The following is a 27,033-nucleotide window of genomic DNA, read 5'->3' as shown; positions in this document are numbered from 1 at the left end:
TATTGAGGCAACATATCTGGTCTTCATCACAGGTAAAACCTTTGCTCAATATTATTGAACACACTTGAGACTGTCTTGAAGAAAACAGTCCTGGAATCTCAGTGTGGCTTTAATTTCTCAAGAGACATCAATGTCAGATGAATCCTCTTGGAACAATGCACCTCTGTAAAGGACATGGAAAACAGAATCTGTACTACCCATGCAGCCTTTGGACACATCTGCCATTGGGTCTTCTCAATAATGATCTAGGAATAAGCAATAAACTGATAGAGTAGCAAGTATTTATTGTTTCATTCCTGCAATATGGACATGAAAACTGGACTCCTCATTGCTGTTGCATCATGAAACTGGAGCAGGTACACATGTCTGAACAATTACAAATTTTTTGAAGATGGATAGTTGGCTCAGCACAGAGCATCAGAAATGACTATGTAGTTAATACCATAATGTAACAATAACAAATAATGATACAGGGACATCATACATCATGCAGACCACATGAGAGTACAGCAAATGACTGTAAGAATGGAATTACATTGTGTCCTTTTATGAATCTTGAAAGTCATACCACATTCACTTTCTCAAATGCTAAAGTAGATGACAGATCAACTGGTAAACTAGGTTTTGCCCTTTTGCGTATGTATAAAAAACAACCAGTTAAAATGTGACATATTACAATCTGTACACCACAGGCACCATGCATTACAGGAGGAATACATGTGTTAGGAGACAGTACTGAATCTAGATGCACATCAAAAGGATTTTATTCCACCTCAGTGGCTGCGAGGACTTACGCAATGGCCAGGTTGCAGCTTGTTGTCCCTCACGTCCAGTCACTTTTTCTTCCTATGACTCAACAGTAATATCAATGGTTATAGGGGAATGTTACATTGTGTCTCAGCAGATGTTAAGCAGGCATCCTTGGATGTAGCGCACACTACTTCATTGCCTCCTGTTCACTAGTACCTGGGAAGAATATCATCTCTTCCCCTAGATGTTGTGAAGAAACGAGGACACTCTGCATATTCTGCACTGGTTTCTCTGCTGTGTACCGGCACTGAACGGCTTGCAGTGTACTGAGGAAATCATAGTAATTTTATAGCTAACACACATCTCATCTGGTCCAAAGCATTGTGAGATGTCACATCATAGTGTAGTGGTTATCATAATAAGCAGGTGTTTTCTCACAAGCCACAGGTAATACCCAAATATGACTTCGAGAAGGTTTGTCTAATAATGCAGTGCCATTAAACTCACACTAATTCTTATACTCACAATACCTCTTATATTCAATACTTACATTCAGGAAGCTATAGACAAGTTCATGAAACTACTGTGGTGGGGATCAAAGATAATGGGCAGAAGATAGAAAGATAAACATGCTATGTTACACAGATTACAGTGCCGTACTCACAGAAATGAAAGAATATATAGACAAGTTCCTCTGAACTAGGGAAATAATTTTCTGTAATCTGTATAGTATGAGAATAAACAAGAGAAAGACTAAAGTGATGGTGTGCAGCAGGATCACCAGTGATGGTAGAAGCTGGAAAGAAACTGGGAGCAGAATGCAGCAGGCCAAAACTGCATTAAATTTGAAAAAGAACATCAGTCTGAAAACAAATAAATGGATCATGAACAATTTGTTTGGAATGCAGCCCTATACAGGTGTGAAACTTGGACACTAGGAAAACAAGAAAAAAGATGGCTACAAGACCAGGAGACTTAGTGCTACAGAAGGATAATGAAGATCAGCTGTAGAGGTATAAATACTAATGAAGGGATGCTGAGAAGAGCACAGGAAACCAGATCCCTCTAGAGGTGCATGCAAACAAGAAGAAACAAACTCATAGGCCACATTTCAAGACACAATAACATCATTTAAATAATAACAGAAGGAGATGTTGAGGGGAGGGATTGCTGGGAATGACCAAGGACATCACAAATGCAGCACATTATGAATGACGGGATGTGCTACATATGCAGAAATGAAGAGGCAATGAAACAGACGGGGGTATGGCATACTGCTGCAAACTAACCTCAGGATTGAACACTAAAGAAAAGACCCACTGAGTGGATCATATTATGACTACATCCATCAAATGGCTGGTGCATCCACTCCTCAGTTTTTAGGTCACTTCTGAAGACTTCCCATTTCATCATTACCTTATTAAAGTTATGCTACCACATGTAACCATAGTAGGCAAAATCTCACAACATTCACAGATCTACAATGCCACCAGCAAAAACTTCTAACATCAAATTTTTTTGCTGCTCTTTAAGTAATGAAGCCCACAGCACTATGCCAAGATTTCTTTAATACATGCATCACAATACTGAAGTGTGCTTTACACTACTATTCTATTCATAATTCTCAGATTTGTCCACTTATTGCCTTTGATCTCACCACCAAACACATATGCCTTTGATCTCCCCAACAAACACATGTTGCCAAAAACTGGCACACAAAACCAACTCTCTGACTGTTCAAAGACAACATGTCTACTGTCCATCTTAAATCAGTGACCACTACATTTCATTACATAAATACTATTATTACTAATAACATGTGACAATAAAATACCCTTCAACATTGACATATACAACAACCTTAACAACATTCATAGAATACTCTAGCAATAGCAAACAATAACTTAATTATAAATAGACTACTGCAACATATAATACAGGCAACTTCAACACAACAATATAAAAATAAATGTGCATTACTCAATAATTGACTTGGAATTAATGAATTTTGTAACAAAAGTGTGCATGACTGTACACTCTTACAGCAGATATAAACACATTTTGGTGTGTTTTGCACTATTAACAATATGTAACTGGCCATGTTATTTGACTGAATTGGAAGAATACATCTCTGGCTAATGTCAATATTAGACTTCTTTGGCACTACAGCTAAATGGTCAGTCTTGGGTGTTAAGTGTGTCAGAAGAATTCTAAAGGTACACGTTAATGTAAATGCGTGTTACTAGGGCCTCCCGTCGGGTAGACCGTTCGCTGGGTGCAAGTCTTTCGATTTGACGCCACTTCGGCGACTTGCTTGTCGATGGGCATGAAATGGTGATGATTAGGACAACACAACACCCAGTACCTGACTGGAGAAAATCTCCGACCCAGCCAGGAATCGAACCCGGGCCCTTAGGATTGACATTCTGTCACACTGACCACTAAGCTACTGGGGGTGGACAGAGAACAACTTATTCAAAATAAAAGGAAACGTACTGAGTCAAGTGTGTTCAAGCACCCCCCCCCCCACACACACACACACACACACACACACACACACACACACACACACTCACATTCATGACACATCACATCATATAAAGACCAAAGAGGAGAATTATTCTGGGATAGATACAGGAAGCACTCAAACCTGTTGCATGCAAACATCATTCTGTACGAGTTGCAAATATAATCGACCCATATGTGGGGTACATTATAAGATGAAAGTAAATGATTACTGTATGAATAGAATTTAATACATATGGGTTTTATATCGTTTCAGAATTTATCATTGACCTATTATCTGCAAATCAGCTTTTTCACATAATTACTGTCTATTGACTTATATTTTAAAAGAATGTGTGTAATTTCTGTTTTTTTTTTTTTTTTTTTTTTTTTTTTTTTTTTTTTTTTTTTTTTTTTTTTTTTTTTTTTTTTGCAAAGTGATAAATATTCAGTAAACTATCATGTACAAGCACAACATTGATGTAATAAGCATTCCTGTCACATATTCAAACAAATAAATATTGTAGATAAATAAATATACTTGCAAATCTGATAATATGCATTTTGTGCTCGTCTATCTATTTACTGTTAATAATGTTTAAGTTATAAGGAAAGTGATCAAACATATTTAAAGCTGTTGGCAACAATTCTACTATGTTTTTCTCACATAAAATTTACACTTAATGAACAAACAAAACACAGCTTACCCAACTTTGGAAGAAACTTGTCCTTTTGTTGTTGTGTGCCAAAATCATGAATTGGACCCATAACTAGGGAAGACTGCACACTCATGGCAGATCGATAACCACTATCAATCCGTTCCACCTCACGGCACATCAGTCCACTAGCTACATTGGAAATACCAGCACATCCATACCCCTGAATGGTAGCACCCAGAATTCCTAGTTCACCAAATTCTTTCATAATCTCTCTGTCAAATACTGGAATGAAATTATGATCAAATTGTTGTAGTGACTTTCATTACAAGGTGGATCAGTTTCTGTAAACTAAATAAATTTATACAGTTAATCAAATTAATCTAGTACTTACCTACTCACAAATTCTTTCACTTTTACAAAACCTGTATTTCCTGTACTTCTACACATCTAATACTTTTGGTACTTTTCTACAGCACAACATTTGCAGTGGAAAAGATTCATACCTCAGGCAACCAAATCAAATGTAAAATAATTAAATGTCTGGTGTTTCTCACTTTATGCTGCAGCTATGTTGTTAATAGAATGACATTAGATTTGGTATGGAAGTGGTCCTGCGTCCAATATAATTGCATCACTGTACGTCTGTACCTATACTCTGAGAATAACAATTAATTGTATTTGAAAAAGTACTTTTTATTGACCCATATATTAGGGGTCCTGCGTCCAATATAATTGCATCACTGTACGTCTGTACCTATACTCTGAGAATAACAATTAATTGTATTTGAAAAAGTACTTTTTATTGACCCATATATTAGGGTCATTTCTTGTTCCATTCGTTGATGGTGGTTGTGTCATGTTATTAGACTAGCTTTATATTCACTTTCTCTGTAGGTATATAGGGCATCTAGAAATTCTCCATGTTGTTGTTGTGGTCTTCAGTCCTGAGACTGGTTTGATGCAGCTCTCCATGCTACTCTATCCTGTGCAAGATTCTTCATCTCCCAGTACCTACTGCAGCCTACATCCTTCTGAATCTGCTTAGTGTATTCATCTCTTGGTCTCCCTCTACGATTTTTACCTTCCACTCTGCCCTCCAGTACCAAATTGGTGATCCCTTGATGCCTCAGAACATGTCCTACCAACCGATCCCTTCTTCTAGCCAAGTTGTGCCACAAACTCCTCTTCTCCCCAATCATATTCAATACCTCCTCATTAGTTGTGTGATCTAACCATCTAATCTTCAGCATTCTTCTGTAGCACTACATTTCGAAAGCTTCTATTCTCTTCTTGTCTAAACTATTTATTGTCTACGTTTCACTTCCATACATGGCTACACTCCATACAAATACTTTCAGAAATGACTTCCTGACACTTAAATCAATACTCAATGTTCACAAATTTCTCTTCTTCAGAAACGCTTTCCTTGCCATTGCCAGTCTATATTTTATATCCTCTCTACTTCAACTATCATCAGTTATATTGCTCCCCAAATAGCAAAACTCCTTTACTACTTTAAGTGTCTCATTTCCTAATCAATACCTGTTTTCAGAAATTTTGTTGCATTTTTTATGTTTGTTATAAATTTGATTTTTCTGCAGAAAAACTTAAGCTGGTTCTACTGGCTATTTATTCAAAAAGATTAATTTGTTTTACAGCATATGTCACATTACCAGAGAGTATAGCAAAGTCTTCTGCAAATGGAAGACAGTTTATTCCAATATTTTTCTTTTGTCTCCCAATCTTACTGGTGAAATCATTCAATTCAACTTTTCATTCAACTTTTCATTCCAACTCTCACTGTTTTCTTCTAAAAAACAATTAAAAAGAACTGGGTACAGGCCATCATCTAGCTATATACTTCTGTTTATTTTAACAGAACTATGTATGTCTCCCAAAACTTCACTTTAGATATTGAGCCTTTAAGTGTTACACAAATTACATTTGCTAATTTAGACTTTACACCTAATTATTGGATAATTTTATTCATAGCTTCTCTGTCAACAGAATCAAAAGCCTTCCTGAAATCAAGAAGCATTACCACAATATTTTTTGTATTGCATAATCTGTGACAAATGACTTGACTTCAGATTAAATATTCGTTCAGAATATGATCTGCCCTTCCTAAAACCACCTTGATATTCAACTAAAAGTCTAGCCTGTGTCATTTCTAAACTGTTTAGTACGATCTTGAAAAATATTTTATATCAACCAGCAGCAAAGGACCTCTGCTATTGTTAACATCTTGTTTACTGCCTTTCTTATGTTGTCAATTTATCGAGGCTATCTTTCACTATCTTGGCCTTTTTTGTTTTTCAGATTTCTTCAAAGATTAATTGCAGCTCATTTTTTTTATTTTTGGTACAGACAATTTGAAAAATTCATCTGTAATAGCGTCTTCGCCACTAGTTTTATTGCTTTCTAAGGTCCTAATTAATTTTTCATTTTCTTTGATACTCAGAGGAAAATCATGTAGACTTTTCTGAGTGTTTGAGAATTCCAGCTTATGGATTGCTTTCAGACAGTTAAGAAGCTCATCAAAATATTTTGCAAGTATTTTCCAATTTTCAGTGTTGCTCAAGCCAAGTTCACAATTTTCATTTATGAAACAGACACCTGGGGTTTGGTATTCTTCCAGTCTACTCTGAAATGTCTAATAAATACCACAAGCATTACTACTACTACTACTACAAATATTTTATAATATTCTTAATGCATATTAGTCATGTCCTGAATACAGTTTATCAATAAGAAATTGCATAAGAGTTCTTGAAATGATCCTGTTTCTGCCACTGCCATGTAAGAGATCTGGACTTAAGCTCAGAGTAACACTCTATGGATATATAATATGGAAGAGTAAAGAAAGGAACAGATGGGAGAGACATTTTTGTGGGCAACATTTGGTCTGGTTTATCTCCTGTATCCTATTCAGCTTGGTAAACAGTGCAATGGCTAGTGCTGGCATGGCTTTCCAATTTACATAACCATACTAACCTCTCTGTCCACATGAACAGTCCCATCTTAAAAGGAAATTCCCAGGAGAGAGTACAACTTATTATGAACATTTGATCAAAGAAGTGAGAGTATACCTTCATTTCTATGAGCAAGAGTAATACGAGGTGCCAGCTTCTCACTGCAGTAAGCTCGGACAGTGTCTCGTATGCTGATTTCATCTTTTGTAAGCTGTGACTCAAGGTTCAGTGGATCTTCCCAGGAAAAATTACCTGTAAATTAAAAATATACAGCCTAAATAAACTGTTTTACAAATGTTAATTGCAGCTACATGTCACCTCCAATTTCATGTTGAAATGCTTCCATTTTTAAATGACTATTCAACATATTGCAAATAAAAGAGAAATCTATAATTATGTATGTATCACATAAGGTAGTGATGAAATGTGCGACTCAAGGAAAATGACCACGAAATATTTAAGATACTGCCACTACCCTTTCCAGTGTCTGACCAAAAATTAGTCATGGTCCAGCTATAGCAAGACTGGAACAACATTTCAGCTCACATCAAGTATCGGGTGATGCTGGGTGCAAAGCTTTCCTCAACACTAATGTAGGGCCAGAGATATTTAAATCAATCCAGAGGTGTCCAGAACTTGAACCACACTCTTTCCTATTCTGAAATTAAGAATAAATTAGGATCACATTTCAAGTCACAATTCCTTGTTACTGCAGCCAGGTATAATTTGTGTTTTTATTTTTAACAAACTGAATCAAGACTATAAAAAGTCGATAGCACAACTACATGGTTTAACCAGAGATTGTAAATTTCAGTTTGAAAGTTACAAAAAAATGTGTGGAAAGCCTTATACAGATTCTCGAATTAGAGATTTGCTAATCAAACACTGGAAAATGCAGAAAGGAATTTAACAATATTATGGAAAGGATAGTTGCTACTGTGCGCCACACACACACACACACACACACACACACACACACACACACACACACAAGACTGCAGTCTCTGGCAGCTGAACCCGTATGGCTTAGTATATCAGTGTCCAAGAAGTCGTCTGCCAGTGAGGTAGGAAGACAAAACTTTAGTGACCCTGCAAGAAGCAAATCGAAGAGCCAGCACTGAAAATGCCTGAGACAGAAGTAAGTGGGCAAACACATGCAATCAATTTTTGTGTTGCCACAAATCTGTTTAGTCATGATTCATGAACTGGAAATTTTGATCATCTCGTTATGTTTTATGTTTATGAATTTGTAAATTTTTGTCTTCTTCCATGGGCTTAAATGGCCTGTTTATGGGCAATAAATGATGATGATGATGATGATGATGATGATGATGATGATGAATGATGAGGTTTTAACTGTAACACTTAGCGTTAATTAAGTGCTGCTAAAATTTCAAATTGAGACAGGCTGATCAATTTCAATAATTAAGGCACAGGTGTACCAGAAATTAGGGTCATCAAAATTAACAAAATTTTGGACTTCATTGTTTAGTTACAGCAACCAGCACATCCCGGTCAAAGGTCAATTTACAATGTACATTGCAAATAAGCAATTTACCAAACAGGCAAGATTCATAGTTGTCAGTTCGCTTAATGCTACAAATTTGCTGGGCTTTCATCTCTTCAATACACTAGGCTTCACAATTCATGAAAGAGTGAATCACATTTATACTGACATTTCGACAAAAAAGTTACAAAAACTATTGCAGAAATATCATTATATTTTTTTCAGAAGCAACAAGTAGCATTAAAAATTACAAGGCACACACCATGTTGAAGCCAAACAGTGTCCAAATTTTGCAAAGCACGCAATTTTCCCTTTGTAAAAGAATAAAGTTAAAAAGGAACTTGACCACCTGGAACAAAATGGTATCATAGAATCCATAACAAATGGTCAATGCTGCCATTTTTACTACTCAAACGGTATCTGAAGTAAGTGATCGTTCAACACAAAAAGTAGTCTACTTTGCTTATTTTCATTCGCTTGTGTCATATGGTATTACATTTTGGGGTAACTCTTCCCATTCTCAAAGGATATTTTTGGCTCGGAAATGGGCAGTTCAGTCAATAAGTGGTGTACATTCATGAACCCCTTGTCGACCCCTGTTCACTAGTCTGGGTATTCTGACATTGGCCTCTCAATATATATATTCTTTACTGTCATTTCTTGTTAACAATATCACCTTACTCCCAAGAATTAGAAGCTTTCACTCAGTTAATACTAGACAGAAATCCAATCTGCATTTGGATCAAACTTCCTTGACACTTGTGCATAAAAGGTGTGCAGTATACTGCTCCATCCATTTTCAATTAGCTACCACAAGAGTTCAAACATCTTAGCAGTAATCCACACACTTTCAAATTGACACTGAAGAGCTTCCTCATGTGTCACTCCTTCTATTCTGTCGAGGAGTTCCTTGAAAAATTAAGCTGATTCCTATGTTATATTGTTGACTGCATTTACTTAAACTTATGTCTTGTTCTTTTTTGGGTTTGTATGTACTTTATTTTATCTGTTATTACTTTGATGTTGTAATTTCATGTCAGCATGGTGTTGCATTGTGCTTTAAAAACCACATAAGACCACAATTTGCTCAAATACGTACAGGAAGAACTCCTTGGCTGGTCTCTTTTTAAGGATCTGATGATTTCCATGCAGCCAGCCATGTGGAAGACTTGCAGATACAGCCAACAGCTGCCTCCAGCTTTGTCTCCAGCAGTGGGGCCAGCTGCAGCTAACCCATGACATATCCCTGAATGTGGACATCTTGCTTCAACTCACAGACAAACGTATGGAAATGGACATGGTAGGATAGCTTTGCTGACCAACCCCTCACCGAGGTTTCAGGTATGGTTTTTCCCGGTACTGCAGAAAAATGGGAACAGGAGCAACATTTGTGCACCCACCATATTCACATGTCAGGAAGTGAGGAAGCATCAAGCTTATGAAGCCAGCTTCATCAGCTCCTCCCCCCTCCCCCACATCAATCATTCCTCACCCCTCACTCCCCCCCCCCCCCCCCCCAAGGGGAAGGATACTGTGTATATAGCCATACAGCAGATAGCAATATCACAAAAAGGTGCTACCAAGCACACACATTTCATGTCAGGAGCCTCAAAAGCAGCAAGCAGTCACCACCTAGCTGACACTCACATATTGGAACTAATTTATACTTCTACTACAGGTCCTTCAAAGCATCAGGTCCATCTGCTGTTAGTGATATCAGTCATCACTGAGAGTGCTCTCATCAGGCAGTACTTTCTGCTTTCACCAAAGAGATGTAGACGCAAGATTATTCTGCCAGCCACCTTGGCTTTTAGGAACTAGACTTGCTTTAGTGGACATAAGATTGCACTTCCCATTAAGTTGCTGCATATATCTACACCTACAGTATTCTCTTATGATTCTTCCTATAGCACAAAGAACAGTTTTTTTTAACTGTTTCAGAATGGTCTGATCGCCGTACCAAGTCATATTGTAACTCACCCGCAGCTCGTGGTCTATTGGGTAGCATTGCTGCTTCTGGATCATGAGGTACTGGGTTCAATTCCCAGGCGGGTTGGGGATTTTCTCTACCTAGGGATTGGGTGTTTGTGTTGTCATCATCATTTCATCATCATCATTTGTGACAGTGGCTACATTGGACTGTGTAAAAATTGGGACTTTGTACAGGCACTGATGACAGCATAGTTGAGCGCCCCACAAACCAAACATCATCACATTGTAACTCAGGAGATGCTTAGCCAGGTTGAGAGTGGTGCTTTGGAATGCTTTTCAATTCATTCACTTTAATTTTAAATGTCATTTGACTCCTACATATGCTAGAGGCACTTGATAATAAGGCTTCATCCCTGAATCTAGTTCTGACTACAGAAATTAAGTGTAGCTGTAGAAGAGTTTTCCTAGTTTGTGTGTGTCTCAGGGACAAACCAGTTATTAGCAAAACTGCTCCTACATCAAATCTAACAGTGGGAAAATTGCACTACCACACTAATGTTCACGTGACATGTACATGGCACAGACAAACTGTGATTCATCATTCCAAAAGATGCTCTTCCAATGTTGTATAGTATCCTGCCACAAATTTTGCACTTCTGTAAATGCTAGTGAACTTCCAGTATTGTGATCCCGGAATTAGGTGCCATAGCTTTCTCATGAATGCAACCCCTAAAATCTCTTGACAATTGCTAAGGGTACTGGCATTACTCTCCGACCAAAAGTTCCAAGTCACCAAGATTGATGTTTTATAACTCCCTGTTATTTCCATTTTATCACTCCAAAACTCATTGTTGAATGCCATTTCTGAAATTCTCCCAAAATGTCAAAAGTAGAAAGACTGAATCCATGGGCACCAATAGTCATGCATTTTGAGCCACAATTGCTTCTTCTTGAGTACCCATTTGACTGCTGTGGCTAGTAAAAATTCTTTTAAAGCTGATGTAGCATACATATATTCATTGCAAGTTTGTTTGGGTCTTGCAATCTCTCTAGTTTCTTTCTGGGGCATGTGTTTGGTTATTAATGGCAACCTAAGTATATGATAAAGTTTAAGTGTGTGCACAAGTATAAAGTGTAGAAACTTAACTGTAATTAAGATGCTTGATAAAAAAAATTTAGTATATAGTGCCTGAGACACTTGCAGGAAATTTCACAGAAAACTGACTAATCACGAAGCATTGGTTTTTCAGCACCTTTTTTATTCACGTGCTAAACAAGATCTTTGCTGTTGTCTTATGGCTATTAAGTCTGAGATGATCAGTATGGTTATTCAAGGAGGATTTTCCTCATGGCAGAGACAGACGTTAAAGAATGCTGCAGCTCTTCTTCAACAACTGCTGCCTCTTGTCTCATGGTTTCAACATTCATAGCAAACAGGAGCTTTTGCATAGCTTCTGTTTACTATCTGCTGTATTAAGGATGCAAGGTTGTGGTGTTTTTCCATGACTGGTACAGCTACATCATTCATAAATCTGTCAAACTTCTCTCAACCTACTCTTTTCTGGTGCTTTGCTTCGATATGTTGGTACCAAATGATCAAGCTTTCTGTTCTGGCAATATCCTCCACAAGGAGTGATTAACTCTCACATCCTGCTTTATCTTTCATCAGATAAGACACTTAATCTTCTTCCATCATATTCAGATTCATTGTGTGGAATAGCTCCAAAATACTTTTTGCATACAATTGTACATTCATTTGAAGATAATGCTCCCAATGGTCCAGATGTTTTTCTGTCAAGCAGACTTCCTGCTGACTTGCATCAAAAGAATTCTTAAATTTAACTTCAAATTTCTCCCAGCTCTTGAGCTTATCTTCATTGTTCCTGAACCAATAATGTGCTCCACTGTCCATGTCAGAATATGAAATGGTAAGACACATCATACTAGCCCTCCTGTATACGGAAAACACAGATAAATAATTTATGTGTAACTGGCTCATCAGTATTAATGTACTCATTGGTCTCTTGCTTGGGGGAGCAATGCCCAGTTATCATTCAAGTTTCTCACCATGAAAGTGATAGCTTTTTGATAGCCACAGTGGTGCTGATGGTATGAATAACCCAGAAGTTACACCAAACTATGTCATATTGATACCAGAATCATATACTGAATAGAGGTGCAGGATCATCAATAATACTTAATAACAACTTTTGTTTGTTTGTGTGTGTGTGTGTCTGTGTGTGTGTGTGTGTGTGTGTGTGTGTGTGTGTGTGTGTGTGTGTGTGTGTGTTTTCTAATAGAGACTCAACCCCACAATCCTCAAATCACCATTCTGTACTATTTCCACTGTGCCAACCACTGCCTGTAAGCTACCTTACCATAAATGGCTCATGTCTCGCCTGACCAGTGCCAAAAATGCCCACCCCCCCAACCGCTCCCTCCCTCCCCCAAAATGCTTGGCCACCTGGAGGCTCTGCTTCTGTCACTTTCATATCTGACCAAGCACTAGATATACCACAAATCTGGATAAAATTGGTGGTGATGAGCAGGTGTGTTCCCACTGTAAATTTGAGTGTCAGTGACTCTAGTATCTAATTTGATGTTTCCTCCTTTGATACTTTTTTTTGCAGTGGTCTGAAAATGCTCCTTTCAGTGGGATGGGAAACATACTGTTTTTGATACTACAATTGGTACGATATGATACATAATTTGTTTAACCATAAGCTTTTTTGCATTTTTACGTACTGTGCTGGGAAGGTCATTCCAACCACTCAAGTGGTTTTAACCTGACGTATTATTTTGCTTATATATTGTTCTTTTACTTCCTCAGATTCAAAGCGCTTATCTGTGTAGCAATGTACTGAGTTGGTAAGTGGGTCTGTGTCTGGAATTTTAGTGTCAGTTGTGGAAATAAAATGTTTTCTATGAATTTTACGGTGCTTTGGCCTTACCTTCATGTCTGATATTTATTGCCTTCCCATTTGTGATAGTATGTGTTTTGTGGCATTTGTTAATGAGGTTCCAGGAAGTACAGCTTACATTTGGTAGTTTGCTATAGATTCACTGTGGACTTGTTTCCTACGGTTTAGGACTTCCGAATTGAAACTCTCCTTTGCAGTCATATATTTTTATTTGAAAATGTATGCCCTAGATGACTTTTACAGTACACAGAGGTCATGGATATTCTGTATGAGCTTGAATAATCTGCTTGGTAGTTTCAACCTCTCTCTTTTTTCACACTGATTATGAATTGTTTTTGTTTTAATTCGACAACAAGAATTAAAATATCTCAACAGAACTGAACAGAATTCATTTTATTTATTATTTGATCCTTCTAACTGATAGACAATGTCCCAGTTCTATCAAGCTAGTATATGTTTTAGTGTGATTATGTTCATAGTGGTTAGGCTTCGTTTCTGTTGAAGCATTTTTGCAATTCCTGGAGCCTCCATATTTAAGTAATCAACTTTCTGATAGTAATGATCAGAGTAGTGGAATTATAGGTTACTGAACTTAATACTATCTTCATCATATTTGCTAATTATTATATAATGTGTCCCACTGGAGGATAAATCTGTTACTCCAGAGTCTGAAATAACTACATTTGGGTGATTATATGAATTTAACATATTCAATAATTTTAAATGACAACAAGAATAGAATAAATGTTGCATATGATTGGTATTACTCAACACACAATATTTTATCATAAAGTTTCAACTTTGTTAGTATAATTCATCATTATGGTGTTTAGCACGAGTACAATGCTAGCTTCTTTATTTATGAACAAACCTTATTTGGGTTTGTTTATAAAAAGCTTTTCTGCTACCAGTCATGATTTTTCTTTATTTATATTTTTGTACATGATGAGTTTCAGGAAATGATTCCTATTTCCCCACCTTTATTTATATTTTTGTTGTAAATGGTCTATGTGCGACAAAATGTTTATACTATTTCTTTCTTTAAAAATTGTTATAACATATTAGTTTAGCGTGGAAAGTAGTCAAGGTGAGTCAAAATCATGTCTGTATAACATAAGAAAGATTTATTCTTGGTGGAGATGGCCTTCAGGCAATAGAGAAGAAGACAGTTGAGAAGACAACTAGAGTCAAGTGGGAATAGACATTTTCTGAGTAGTGCACTCAAGGGAGCGATTTAGGACACTTTTATGTGAGTTCTTGAATAAGGCGGACATGCCTGTGGTACACTGCGATATTCGGTTGTATTGGTGATTGATTGCGGGTGGTGAACAGCCACTACAAGACTAACTTCAGCAGCAACTCTAACTTTCACAAGGTCTGAATGTACTCCAGTGTAGAACTTTCAACTTTTCTGCTTGCATTTTGGAGCTGAGAATAAACAGACAGAGTGTGAGTTCCTACTTGTTATCCCTCATATATTAATGTGTAGATAATTATGCTGAACTTAGAATTATTTTGAGCTGGTGAATATTTTGTGCACTGTGATCACAAACTGGAATTAGGTTTTCATGTCTTGGATGACTATTTAGCTCGCAAAAATGTACTGCATTTAATAAGGTTATTTTATGTCTTTATTGTACTTTGTTATTAAAGGACCATTTCTATTTATTTGAGATTTACCTTCTTGAATAAACATTATGCACCTAATTCTCTGATGTCGAACTACATCAATTACATACATTAGAACAGAACCCTTTTTCTTAATTATTCATTTATCTTTAATTTATTACTTCTGTTTCATTAATTTGCAATTCTATCCAATGCACAGACTATTCAACTGTAGGATCACATCTACAAGTTATAGCTGCTGGGCATTAAAGCAGATGTGTGGCGCGACCCTACGATATCATTGAACTATTCTTTTTAAACAGAGCTGTGTATAGCCAAATAACCTTAGGTATGAGTAACCACAGGTAAAGTCACAACTGATTTGCTCATATAGGATGCTGGTTACAAAACCATCTACACAGGGCATAATATCCATTAGGTAACATCACAGAATGGATGCTGTGAGAAGGAAAGACTGGAAACTGACCAAACATAACAAAATGTGTTCTCGGTGGTTTTGGGAACAGAACACACACTGAATGTCAGTTTTATCTGTCTGTATTAAGGAAAACTGTGGATTCAGAAATAGCCTTTTCATATCATGTACTTCTCTTCTTGGATCTTCAAAACAAACAACAAAAAGGAGGTTACTTTCAAGAGGTGAAATGCGTTGTATCGCTGGATCAAATATGCATTTCAGACCAGAAAAAGTTTGGAAATTTCTTTCTGGTGGTGTTTTATTCATGAAAGCACTATAACATTTTATATTTAATAAAACTGTTGTGTGCACATGACAGAACTAAAGAATAAGAAACAATCATCAACAATAGCCTGCTACTGATTTGGGGCATCTAACATGGCAGCGCTACTTTCAAAGCTACGTATAGTGTAAGTCTGTAGCACTATCTCACCTTATTATACCTCCATGGGTCAGTAGGCATGGGGCAAAGTGATACATCCATTCCATCCATTGGCCCCACGTCATGTGGGTGAACTGTAGTGGCAGATTTAAGGACTCAGCCCCACTTGTCTTGGCTCGCTAATATGTACTGTGTGCTCTCCAGTGGATTTATTTACAACAGCCTTGTGATACCTAGCTATTTTCTGAACATTGATTTGAGCTGTGTTATTCCTTGTCTTTGATGTGTGGCTTGCACATTAACATATAAATTTCCCTAATGTGGTGTTGTCTCCATTCTCCATTCGACCGCATGTTGTGCCTTCCGTAAACGACCAAAAACACGTATGGGCACAAAATATGTTGTTGAAGAAGCAGACTTATAACAGAGATGATAAAGATTGTTTGGAACTACAACCCATCCCATGCCAGAATAGGACTTACCAGGTCACTTTGCTGAGTGTTGCAACCAAGATGGCAAGCAATTTTCTGAGCTCTGGAAACAACGGCTCAATCAGCAGCAAAAGCCCATACAGGAGCTGATGGATCTGGCATGTTTATAGTTTATTCCTGCAGTCGCAGCTTTTGAACCATTTAATGAAGCTCAAGAGGACTGAAAAATGGACTAAAAACATTAAGCACTTCATTTCCTGCAATTGACAAAGTGCCCTGTGAGACAGTCGCTTTTTTATTATCTGCAAACCCATAGCTCTAGTGTCTTGTGCAAAAATTGGCTCCTTTTTCTGAACCATCAGCATTGCCCCTAACAACTATTAACTTGTAAACAATAAAAATGGCATGTTCAGTCATAAGAGGCTGAAACTGATTTCATATCTCTTATAACCGAGGCAGCCATTTTTCTCGATTACAATACTAATATTGTGGTTGTTGAGCACATAGTTCCCAATGGACTCCAGCATCAAGAACCATTAACTTGCTTTAAACGAACATTTTCCACCAAACATACATGTGTTGGCCGTTCATTTAGAGTTCCTTTAACACTGTAAAGAAACATCAGAAAATTGTGCACTGTGGATCATAATATTGCAGGGCATGAGTAGAAAATGTAAGTTCGTATGTTCTCATGGAAAATTATATGCAGAATCATTAACATGTGATGTAGTGACCAGATTAGCACCAGACAGTGAAGTGTGTGCTGAAGCATTAAGACAGTCAGATCCAGTTGAAGTTTTATGTACTGCCAGGGCTTTTGAAATTTTACAAGCACCTCAGGCACCCAACTGTTACCTCAACTGGCAAATGTGGTACAGCCAAGTCTGTTTGATGGTAAAATTGCAAAAACATTTCACAGTTCAAATGGAAATGGAGTGGTGCTTGCCCGACCTGCATGGCATCAAAACCCCGCATCATCACAGATTGTCATCTCAGTCTCAATGAAATTTTCATAGACTGCCCAGTTGCCTGGATTCTCTCTCTTTAAATACTAGACATAGTTGCCCACATTATGATGATCTCTGAGAATATTGTTTTTGCCAGGGTCATATAGCTGACATTTGTCACAGCCAACCAAGCCAATCGCAGTCAAGCATGCCAATTCCAATAAATGACATCACAGATTCGAGGGTAGCACGATGTAACTCTATACTATTATTCATGTTTCATGGTATTCTAATTTTATTCCTTTTTGATACAGGGGCTTCAGTCTTAATTATTAATCAACCTCTGTATCTCCAATTGAGGTCTCTACCCCTAAAAATTCTGATACTAGGCCAGTTAATTCCTTCCTCTCCTTTTACAGGCAGATCCCTCAAAGAAGAATATTTTCAGCCTCAGTGCATATGCAGCATTTTGGATTTCTATCCATCTCTTAGTACAAAAAGTTCATAACACCAGCCCATGTGCAGATTCTTTGTGTCTCCAATATGCTCCGTTTTTTTTTTTTTTTTTCTGAAGATTTGAGGAGGTCGTCTTATTTATTTTATTTTTTTTTCTTTTCTTTTCTTTTGGTGACATTGCATTAAAAGGCTACGTTGTTCCAAAATTTTCGAAGCCCAACAGATACCTTTAGCTTTGCAGGTTGAAGTTTAAGTAGAACTAAACCACTTAGAGGGGTTAGAACTGTTACAAGTGATGTACCAGATTCCTTATAGCAGATGGGCATCACCTCTCATCATTGTTCACAAACCAGTTGGTGCATTACACCTTTGTGAGGACTTAAAAAATATGATAAATGCTCAGTTGATAGGGAACTCACATCTGTGTCCTGATGAATTATTTTCAAAAATGGCAGAGGATCAATATTTCTGTAATACTGATCTTTTGGAAACTTATTTTCAGCCTCCTTTGGATGAGGCTTCTAAAGGCTTCTGCTGATAAATACTCCTTATGGTTACCTTTCATTACTGCTTGTGATGTTTCAGAAATTTCTAGAACAAACTACTACCAATATTTCACAGTGCATCAATTATCTGGATAGTGTCTGTCACAGTACAAACAAAATGAAGCAATGTTTCCAAACTGCTCCATGTCTAACTTTGTATCAGCCTCATTTACCACCTGTGTTACTACGTACATGTTACCATACGTCATCGGGTCATTCTATGGCATAAGTACTTGTATGGTTCGGAATGGCCTGTCGCATTCAAAGGAAGAAAGGAAGGAAGGAAGGAAGGGCAATCAGGGTGTAATGTCCAGTTGAAACTGAGATTGTTATAGTTCAATTCTTTTATCTTGGCGGTTCACGCATGCCCGCCCAGACATGGGAGATCTGCGTTGCTAGTTGTACTCGCCAAGAGAAGCAGTGCCATAGTATAGTTCGCAAACTTATGTTTAGGAGGCAGCGCGTAGTTTATGAAGTAAAGCCACCACGGCCTCATTAACCCTTTCGCTGCTACAGAGACATGCTCCCCGCATTTCGCGCTGTGCACGATTTTGTCATCATTGCACTGCTTGCCTGTGCAGACACATGGTGTTTCGACTGCTTTGACACACTTCACCATTCGATTTCACAAAAACTATTTGGCCCAAAAATTTGATTTTTACACATCTTCTTGACTGATACCTTCCCCCCATAAATGACTTAATTTTGTTTCACTGTTCAACGCAGTTATTGTGCAGCATTAGATGTAGTAAACAAATTGCACAGAATTTTGAAGAGTTTGCAGAGGTAAAAGTCCATAGCGTATACTTTCCGTATGGTTGATTTTAGTTGCCACTAGAAATTTCAAAAAATTACATTCAAACGAATAAAATTCATGAAGTAAGACACTTCAATATTGTTTTTAAAATAAAGAAAATATTAAGCACCAATGAAGGTTTGAACTCGGAACCTTTCGGATAGCAGCCACACACTTGAACCATTACACTAACGCAGCTTGTCATTAAATATACATCCCGAAGGACTTAAATATATCACGCAAAATACCAAGAAACACTGTTGATATGATTATGAATTACTCACGTTTCGTCGAAGTACAATAGGAAATAAACAATTACCGCTGTTCTTTATTGCGAAAAAGCAGTTAGTGAGAATGATACAAACACCTTTCCTTGCTATCGCCTGAATTAGGAGGCTTATTGCTTGTTTGGTTTAATTAATTAATAAAATATGAAGCAATTGGTATAAAGAATGCTTTTTCCAAACTTTCTATAAAAAAAATTATGCTATCGAGACACTGCTTTTGTTCAATTACTTTATTTATGACTGAACGTTTCTAAAACTGAAGACACTCATCCGTGCTCTGCACTGCAGTCAAGCTCTCACAACATCGTTCTCTGTTCATTGGCTAACTGTGTTTTGTGACGTCAGATGCGCAGAACGAACCTAAACTCGGCCGTTGTCATAAATGACGTGCACTTTGGAGATGCAGCAGAAACTCAGAATGTTTAAAGGATGGGGAATGAAGATGGCAATACCCTTTCAAAGGTACTATCTCAGTATTTGCCTTGAACATATTGATCTCGGCAAAAGAAAATTATTCACAGTTAGAGACAGAAACATTAGCAATTATCCAGGGTGAAGCAGAAGAAATGCAGATTTTTCACTAGCGAATGACTTCTAGTGTTTTATTTATAGAAAAAAAAATTACATTAAATAATAACACTTTTATTGCAGTTTTCAAATCTACATACATTAATCAGAATCAGAAAATAACATGATTAAGATGATATCCTTCCTGTTGGATGCAGATTCAGAGCCTCTCCTCAAAGTTCTGCACAGCTTCTTCCAATATTTCATTCAATACAGCTTCAGTTTCTCAATGAATGGAAATTTTCAGGTCATCAATTGTGCAAGGCTTGTTCACGTAAAATATGGATTTCAGGTAGCCACACAAAAAGCAGTCATAAATGATACAGTGTACAGGCCAAGAAAAATCTCCAAATTGTTAAGTGACGTGTTGATGAAACATTTAGCTAACCACTTCCACAGATTCTCTTGCTATGTGAGCTATGGCACCATGCTGTTGGAACCCCATTTCTCTCATGTTCACCCAATGCCTTTCCAGTTCTGGATGCAGAAAGTTGTTTAACATCATGATGTAGTGCACTGAGGACACAGTAACTACAGTTTCTCCCTCTTCAAAAAAGTACGAACCAACAATCCCTGTCTTGGAGACACCACACCACACTGTTACTTTTGAGCCTTCAAGTGGCTTCTCTTATGCCCTGTACCAACAAAAAATGTTCAAATGTGTGTGAAATCTTATGGGACTTAACTGCTAAGATCATCAGTCCCTAAGCTTACACACTATTTAACCTAAATTATCATAAGGACAAACACACACACCCATGCCCAAGGGAGGACTCGAACCTCCGCCGGGATCAGCCGCAGAGTACATGACTGCAGCACCTTAGACCGCTCGGCTAATCCCACGCGGCCCTGTACCAACAGTTCTGTACACTGACATAGATGGAAATGGGCTTCATCACTCATCATCATTATTAGGAAATCAGCATTTTCTGTATAAATAGTGTATATTATGCTACAAAATTCTGTGTGTTACACAAAATCTCTTTCAATTATCTGCTAGGTGATCATTATTTTTCACGGAAGAAATCTCAGCTCATCATCTAAGATGTGATGAAGCGAATGATGTAACATACCCAGCACTATGGCCTGTTGCCTAATGGATTCTTCCAGACTAGCAAGAACTGCCCTTTTCAGTCTGTCTGCAGTCTGTCTTCTGGAGCTTTGACTGAGTGGGAAGACCAGATGCTTTTTTCCTTCATTGCAGGTGCAGTATTTCTAAATCTCTGAACTCATTGAAATAGTGTGTTTCAATATGGGATTGCACTTTGATCTACAACATTAAAATTTTGATAGAAAAGATGCTAAATCATGACAACAGAATCATTGTTCCTAAAAAACTGCTCAGCAGCAAACACAGAATGCTCCAGGTTCCACAGCGACTGAAACAGTGTTGACTAAGCTGCCCGCAAGAAGTCACTAAGGACTATATCCCAAGCCCCCACTGAGTACTAGTGGTTTGAGAACACGTTTCCTCTTCTGCACCCAGTATTTGGTATCACATTCAAGTGCAAGGGAATTCTGTGGGTCCATTCCATGGGGCCATGTGTTTTATTTTGATAGATGTGTATTCTCATTTCCCACACATAATAAAAATGGAAGAGACCATGACAGAAAATAACACTAAGGTTTTCAACAGTTTTTTGCAATTGGAATGGAATTAGGCATGTTACACCACCTCCGTTTCACCTTGCACCTAATGACATGGCTGAGCAGTTTGTGAAAAAATCTTGACAACTACTCCTATCGATTCTAACCTGATCTCCCTTTTATCCTTGTACCGGGTAACACTGTTGTATGAGTAAAACAAGGCAGATCCATTGCATGGACAATCTCTTCATTTCTTTCTAGATTTCTTCCACTCTCCATTAGCACAAGAAGAAGAAGAAGAAGAAGCAGCTAAGGTGGGTTCAACATCTGCTCACACGTGTTCACACTTGTTCTGCCTGGGTACACGTCTCCTCCTCCACCCAGTAAGTCTGCCAGCTGGTCCTGGTGGCTACACCTATATGCATACTTCGGCAGAACCAGCTCTGTTTTCACAGTCTAGAACAAGCTGTGCCTCTGGATCTGTCACATCAGTGGAGTCAGCCTGGCTCGCCCATTCCAAGGACTGGCAAGAGCAGACATAGGGTCTGGTTCCAAGCCAACATCCCAGCCGGTGGATGCTTGGAATTCCCACTTCTGTAGCTGTTGTCCACCACCCTTATAGATCTGGACCCACATGATATACAGACGGATCTCCAGTTCGTGCTCGGTTTGATGTCTGACCCACAGCCCACACAGGAACCAGCAGCAAGCTGTGGGTCTGATCCACTGTTGCCTCCTCCATCTATGGTGCTGGACTCAGGAGTGGCTCCTTTACCACCACCAGCATCAGGAGCCACACCCCAACCTATGCAGCATACCATGCTTGCCTCATCCTTCGTGCACCTGCCAGGATGGTTCTGCCCCTATAAGCTGATTTAAGGATGGAGGGGTTACAAGAGCATTGTTTAACAACCTCTCATGGTGTGGTGCACATTTCCTGCAGCAATTTGCCTAGATGAAAGAGTATCCAGAATTGATCATTGAGCTAGTTTAACAAGAAATGTGGTCCATCCAACTAAGCGCAATGTTTCCATTGAATTACAGTCCAATCTCAATGACCCCATGCCCACTGCAATCACAACTGATGATGCTGTTGGGTCAACATAGGAACAGGAAGGGGTTATCTGGTGTGGTGTCAAACATTCAACTAAACACACTGAATGGTGTGTTTCGGAACACTTGTATCTTTACCAGAACTGCACTTTGTCATCATATCTGCCACAGACCCTGCTTTACGGAGCACGCAAGCCTCCGACCTCCACATCCTGTGATAAGTTGCGGACGTTCAGCAACTTGTCACCTACTTGTAGTTTCACTGTCTTTTAACCAATTTGTACAGGCTGCTACTGGCAGTGACAGAAAATTTCTACACACGAATGGTAAACAGTCATGCTACAACTGCTACCAGAGTGTACCATGTGAGGAATATTAAAGAGCAAAGTGTACTGTTACTCTATACACAAATAGTTGGTTAGTTGGTTGATTGAGGGTTAAAAGGTCTAAACAACAAGGTTATCAGTTCCTTGATCCAGTTGTAGTTCATCTAGAGTTAGCAACATCCACCCAGAATATGCTCTGTTGATTAAAGTATGTACGAGCTGTAAAATTGAGGCCTGATCCATTACAGTCAAGACGTTAAAGAGTACTCCAGATTCAAAACAGTGCTACCCCGAAAACAAAAAATACGGTGTGACAGGAAAGGAGGCAAACTACATCTAAAAGCAATTAAAACAAAGTAAATAAAAGTAGACCCGCCTGGCTATCTGCACGGTCTAATGCGCTGCTTCGCAAGTGGGGAGGCATACCAGTTCCCGGCACAAATTTGTGTCGAGGTCCAGTGTGCCGGCCAGCCTGTGGATGGTTTTTAATGTGGTTTTCCATCTGCCTCGGAGTATGTGGGCTGGTTCCCCTTATTCCATCACAGTTACACAATGTCGGCGATTGCTGTGCAAACAGTCTCCACGTACACGCACATCATAATTACTCTACCACGTACACATTTGCAGTACACTTGTCTGGTATGGGACATTCCTGGGGGGTCCACCAGGGGCCAAACTGCACAATAACCCTTGGTTCAGTGTGGGGTGGTGGTGGGGTGGGTGGACTGCTATGGCCTGTTGTAGGGTTGTGGACCACTGCCGGCTACGACGGGACAAAGCCTCTCCATTGTTTCTACGTCCCCAGTTCAATAAACAAGACACACACACACACACACACACACACACACACACACACAAATGGAAGTATGAGCTGGTCAAGGAGGTAGGGTTGGGACCCCAGACCTAGCATGCAATGGGAGATGCCCCAACCCAACCACTTCGGCACTACTCTGACTGTAGCTTAAATCTGATATCTGAGAATAAAAACCACTTTCATGGAGAAAATGGACAACTAGTTCAACCATCCATGAATTGTTCACCAATATTAGAGGCAAGGAGTTCAGAAAACCATGCTCAGTATGGAGGGCCAGAAGGACAGGGCATTCCACCGGGATATGGGCTAATATCTGTTAGGCTCCACAACCACAATGTCGGTATGGTTCTTTACACAAAATAAAACTACAGGTTAGCCCGGTATGATCGATGTGAAGGCGACAAAAGATGGTGGATTCATCGGGAAGGAACTTGAGGAAGAGGGCCATGCAGCAGTAGTCTCCTTGACTGTGCAGAATTTATTGGAGGGGGCAGCAGCCCGCCAGATGTAGTTCCATCTCTGAGTGAGGTGAGGTCTTATTTGCATCTGCAAATCTGCACTTGGGGTCATCAAAGCAAATTTTGAATGGTTAATTGCTCCTTTAGCCAAAGGGTTAGCCAGTTCACTCCCTGGGGTACCCTCATGACTTGGGACCCAGAGAAAGACAACTGAGCATGCAGTACAGCTAAGTTCAGTGAGAAGGTCATGAATAGCAGAGACCACAGGGTGACAAGAGTAACATTGGTTAGTTGCCTGAAGAATGCTCATTGAGTCACTACATATTAAAACATGGTAAAGAAAGGCCTGTTAATAAAATGGAAGACTCTGTTAATTAATATCAGCTTTTCCATATAAACACTAGAGGTACCCAGCAACAAATTGTGTTCCTGACTTGCAGGATACATAAAAGCATGTGACGGTAATAACCATTACAGTGCCACTGAATGATAACATGACAGGTATCCAGGTTAGGTGTGAAGAGGCCAGGAAGGTTAGTCACACCCCAGGATCACAGCCTTACACTGGTGGGGATGGAACCACTTCAATCAGCATTGGTTCAGAATGCAACTGTGTGGGGGATCCGGCCCCTCAGGGGTCACCAGAGTACCCTTGTTCTGATTTTTCTTCTTCTCCTTCACAGCCTTCAGTGGCCAAGATTCTTGCACGGCCTATCCTCAGTGACCATGGGACCAGATGAACAGCAGGCAGCACTGGGACCCACTGGCTGTGGCTTCTTCAGCCACTGGCTTCTGTCTGGCCTGTCATCTGCAGGTTTCAAGAGAGAGGAGTCCCAAGAGGGAGCCCTAACACTGGCCCTTCATCTTTTCTGGGTGGGTCCGGGATGTAGATCCCAAAGTTGGTGCCATGTGAACAAGAGAGGAGGGTGGTGGGATATCTGGTTTGCAAAAATTTCTTTCTTACAGACTAAGCAAATCAGTGAATGAGGAGTATGGTGTGCTATACAACTGACACAGAAAGGCAGTTGTTTGCAAGGACTACCTTTGTGGAGTGATCGTCCGCAGTTTCCGTACTATGGGTCTGCTGCATAATGAAATGACATACGACCCAAGTGTAATCATATGTAACAGCTCATGGGTAGCAGGACATGAAGTTCCACATCACAACTGTACACTATGACCTTAAATATTTCTGAGGGGTGGGGGAACTTTCTTTAAAGACTACAATGAAAGCACCAGTATCTGTTCGATTATCCTTGGGGCCAGCGCAAAAGTATGCCTCACTTTTCGATATTAGCACTTGGCTACTTGTCTGTTTGGAGTGCGAGGTCTCTGGAAGATGACTACTTGGGCCATATTCAAACTTTCATGTGGAAAAATGGTCACTGATATGTCACCCAGTCATTTACACACCTGAAGAGCACTAGATCGTGCAGCACAGAAGACTTTAATCAGTAATGAACCACAGCACAATTTTTCCAATGACTCTTCTTCTCCCAATTTATCTTGAATATATTCCACAAAAAATAACATGCTTTATCACAGTAAAAGTACCTCCATCTGTTCAAGCACATACTAAGTATTGGATAAAGTGTTTCCCTGCCAATCATCTGGACTGTTCCTCTTCCCATGGAGTAGCCTGCGTAGGAAAAGCCACAGGATTATAACTGCACGTATTGAAATTTCTATAGCCATCTGATGAATCGACCAGATCAGAATGATCATTGCTTTAGTTTAATTTGATACGTTTCATGTGCAAAACATCTGCCTTGATGCCACTGACTCTGATCCAGGGCTCTAGCCATGGGGGCCATCCACCTGCAGCAGAGGTCCTCTCACGTGACAGCCATTGCTGGGAGTCCTGATGCCCCAGGAAGACAGGCATCTACTCCTTCGCATGCGTGGGGAGCTAACAGCTCAGGCATCAGCAATATGATCCCTATGGTGTGAGGGAGCAGTACTGAAAGAGTACATAATGAATCCCCTACATCGGATTGGCTACCACATTGGCTTTTAAGCCCATAATGAGACTACACAGGTATGGTGTGCATGTGATCTTGTACAATGCACGCAGTACATGCTATTTAAGATGTTCTTCCCAAGCCAGAACACACTATTTTGAGCATGAATGTCACCCTTGCACCAAAAATTACTTTAACCAAAAGGTTTTGTAAAGTAAATGAATTAAATGTCGAGAAGGGAAGGCAAAACCTAGAAGATAGCTGGGTCAACATCAAAGGCCCCAATCATCAGAAAGTAAGTAAGAGAAGGAAGGATAGTCTGACATGAGAGACTGCAGCACAAGAAAGGAAGCAGGTGCTGCAATAGCTTGGGGCCTTGCACTCGCACACAGATGCTCATGAAAGAGTCATGAACACCCTGAAGGAGGAAAACAAATTAATTGCAAACATATCTTTATTAGCTTATGAAGAAAATTGATTTTAATAAAAGAAAAAGCAACTGCCCAAAATGTTACAATGTTCTATGATATTATTCACTTTTGACTTCAAAGGAAGGAGTATTGGTGTTTAACGTCTCATTGACAATGAGGTCATTAGAGACAGAGCACAAGCTCAGATTGTGTCAAGGATGGGGAAGGAAATTGCCCATGATTTTTTAAAGGAACCATCCCAGATTTTACCTGGAGTCATGGAGTGATTTACGTAAATCACAGAAAACTTAAATTCGGATGGTTGGATGTAGATTTGAACCATCGTCCTCCCAAATGTGAGTCCATTGAGCTAAGCCCTGTACCACCTCACTTTTGGCCTCAAAACAGATTTTCTACCTGCATTCTTGTATATCACATAAGCAGTATTTTGGAATATTATGAAAATACGGAAATACAGTTGTGAGATTATGCATCTATTGACTCCCAATTAACAAAGTATTCAATACATATTATGGAATACAGTAGTCAATCATAGTGTGTTAAAGTGACAAAGTTACCTGTTTCTCAACAGTATTTGAACTAACAGTTATATCAGCCTTCCCTCTGGAAAATGAGGGCAATACTATAAATTGGAGGGGGAATAATAACTTCTAGAGTGGA

The 27,033-nt window shown here is 39.0% G+C and overlaps 1 protein-coding gene across 3 annotated transcripts in view; it reads right to left on the bottom strand.

The window, feature by feature from the left end:
• LOC126183754 (glutaryl-CoA dehydrogenase, mitochondrial-like) overlaps positions 1–27,033 on the bottom strand; it is a 442,519-nt gene that overhangs the window by 371,707 nt on the left and 43,779 nt on the right. For all 3 annotated transcript variants that reach the window (XM_049925980.1, XM_049925979.1, XM_049925981.1), the window contains exons 3-4: positions 7,004–7,138; positions 3,963–4,196 (exon numbers count right to left, since the gene is read on the bottom strand). In XM_049925980.1, the coding sequence (XP_049781937.1) occupies positions 3,963–4,196; positions 7,004–7,138 (369 nt within the window). The remainder of the gene's footprint in view (positions 1–3,962; positions 4,197–7,003; positions 7,139–27,033) is intronic.

The sequence above is a fragment of the Schistocerca cancellata genome, chromosome 4 (assembly GCF_023864275.1).
Source record: "Schistocerca cancellata isolate TAMUIC-IGC-003103 chromosome 4, iqSchCanc2.1, whole genome shotgun sequence".
Taxonomy (NCBI): domain Eukaryota; kingdom Metazoa; phylum Arthropoda; class Insecta; order Orthoptera; family Acrididae; genus Schistocerca; species Schistocerca cancellata.
Note: the sequence above shows the minus strand (reverse complement) of the source record. Positions and strands in the feature narration are given on the sequence as shown.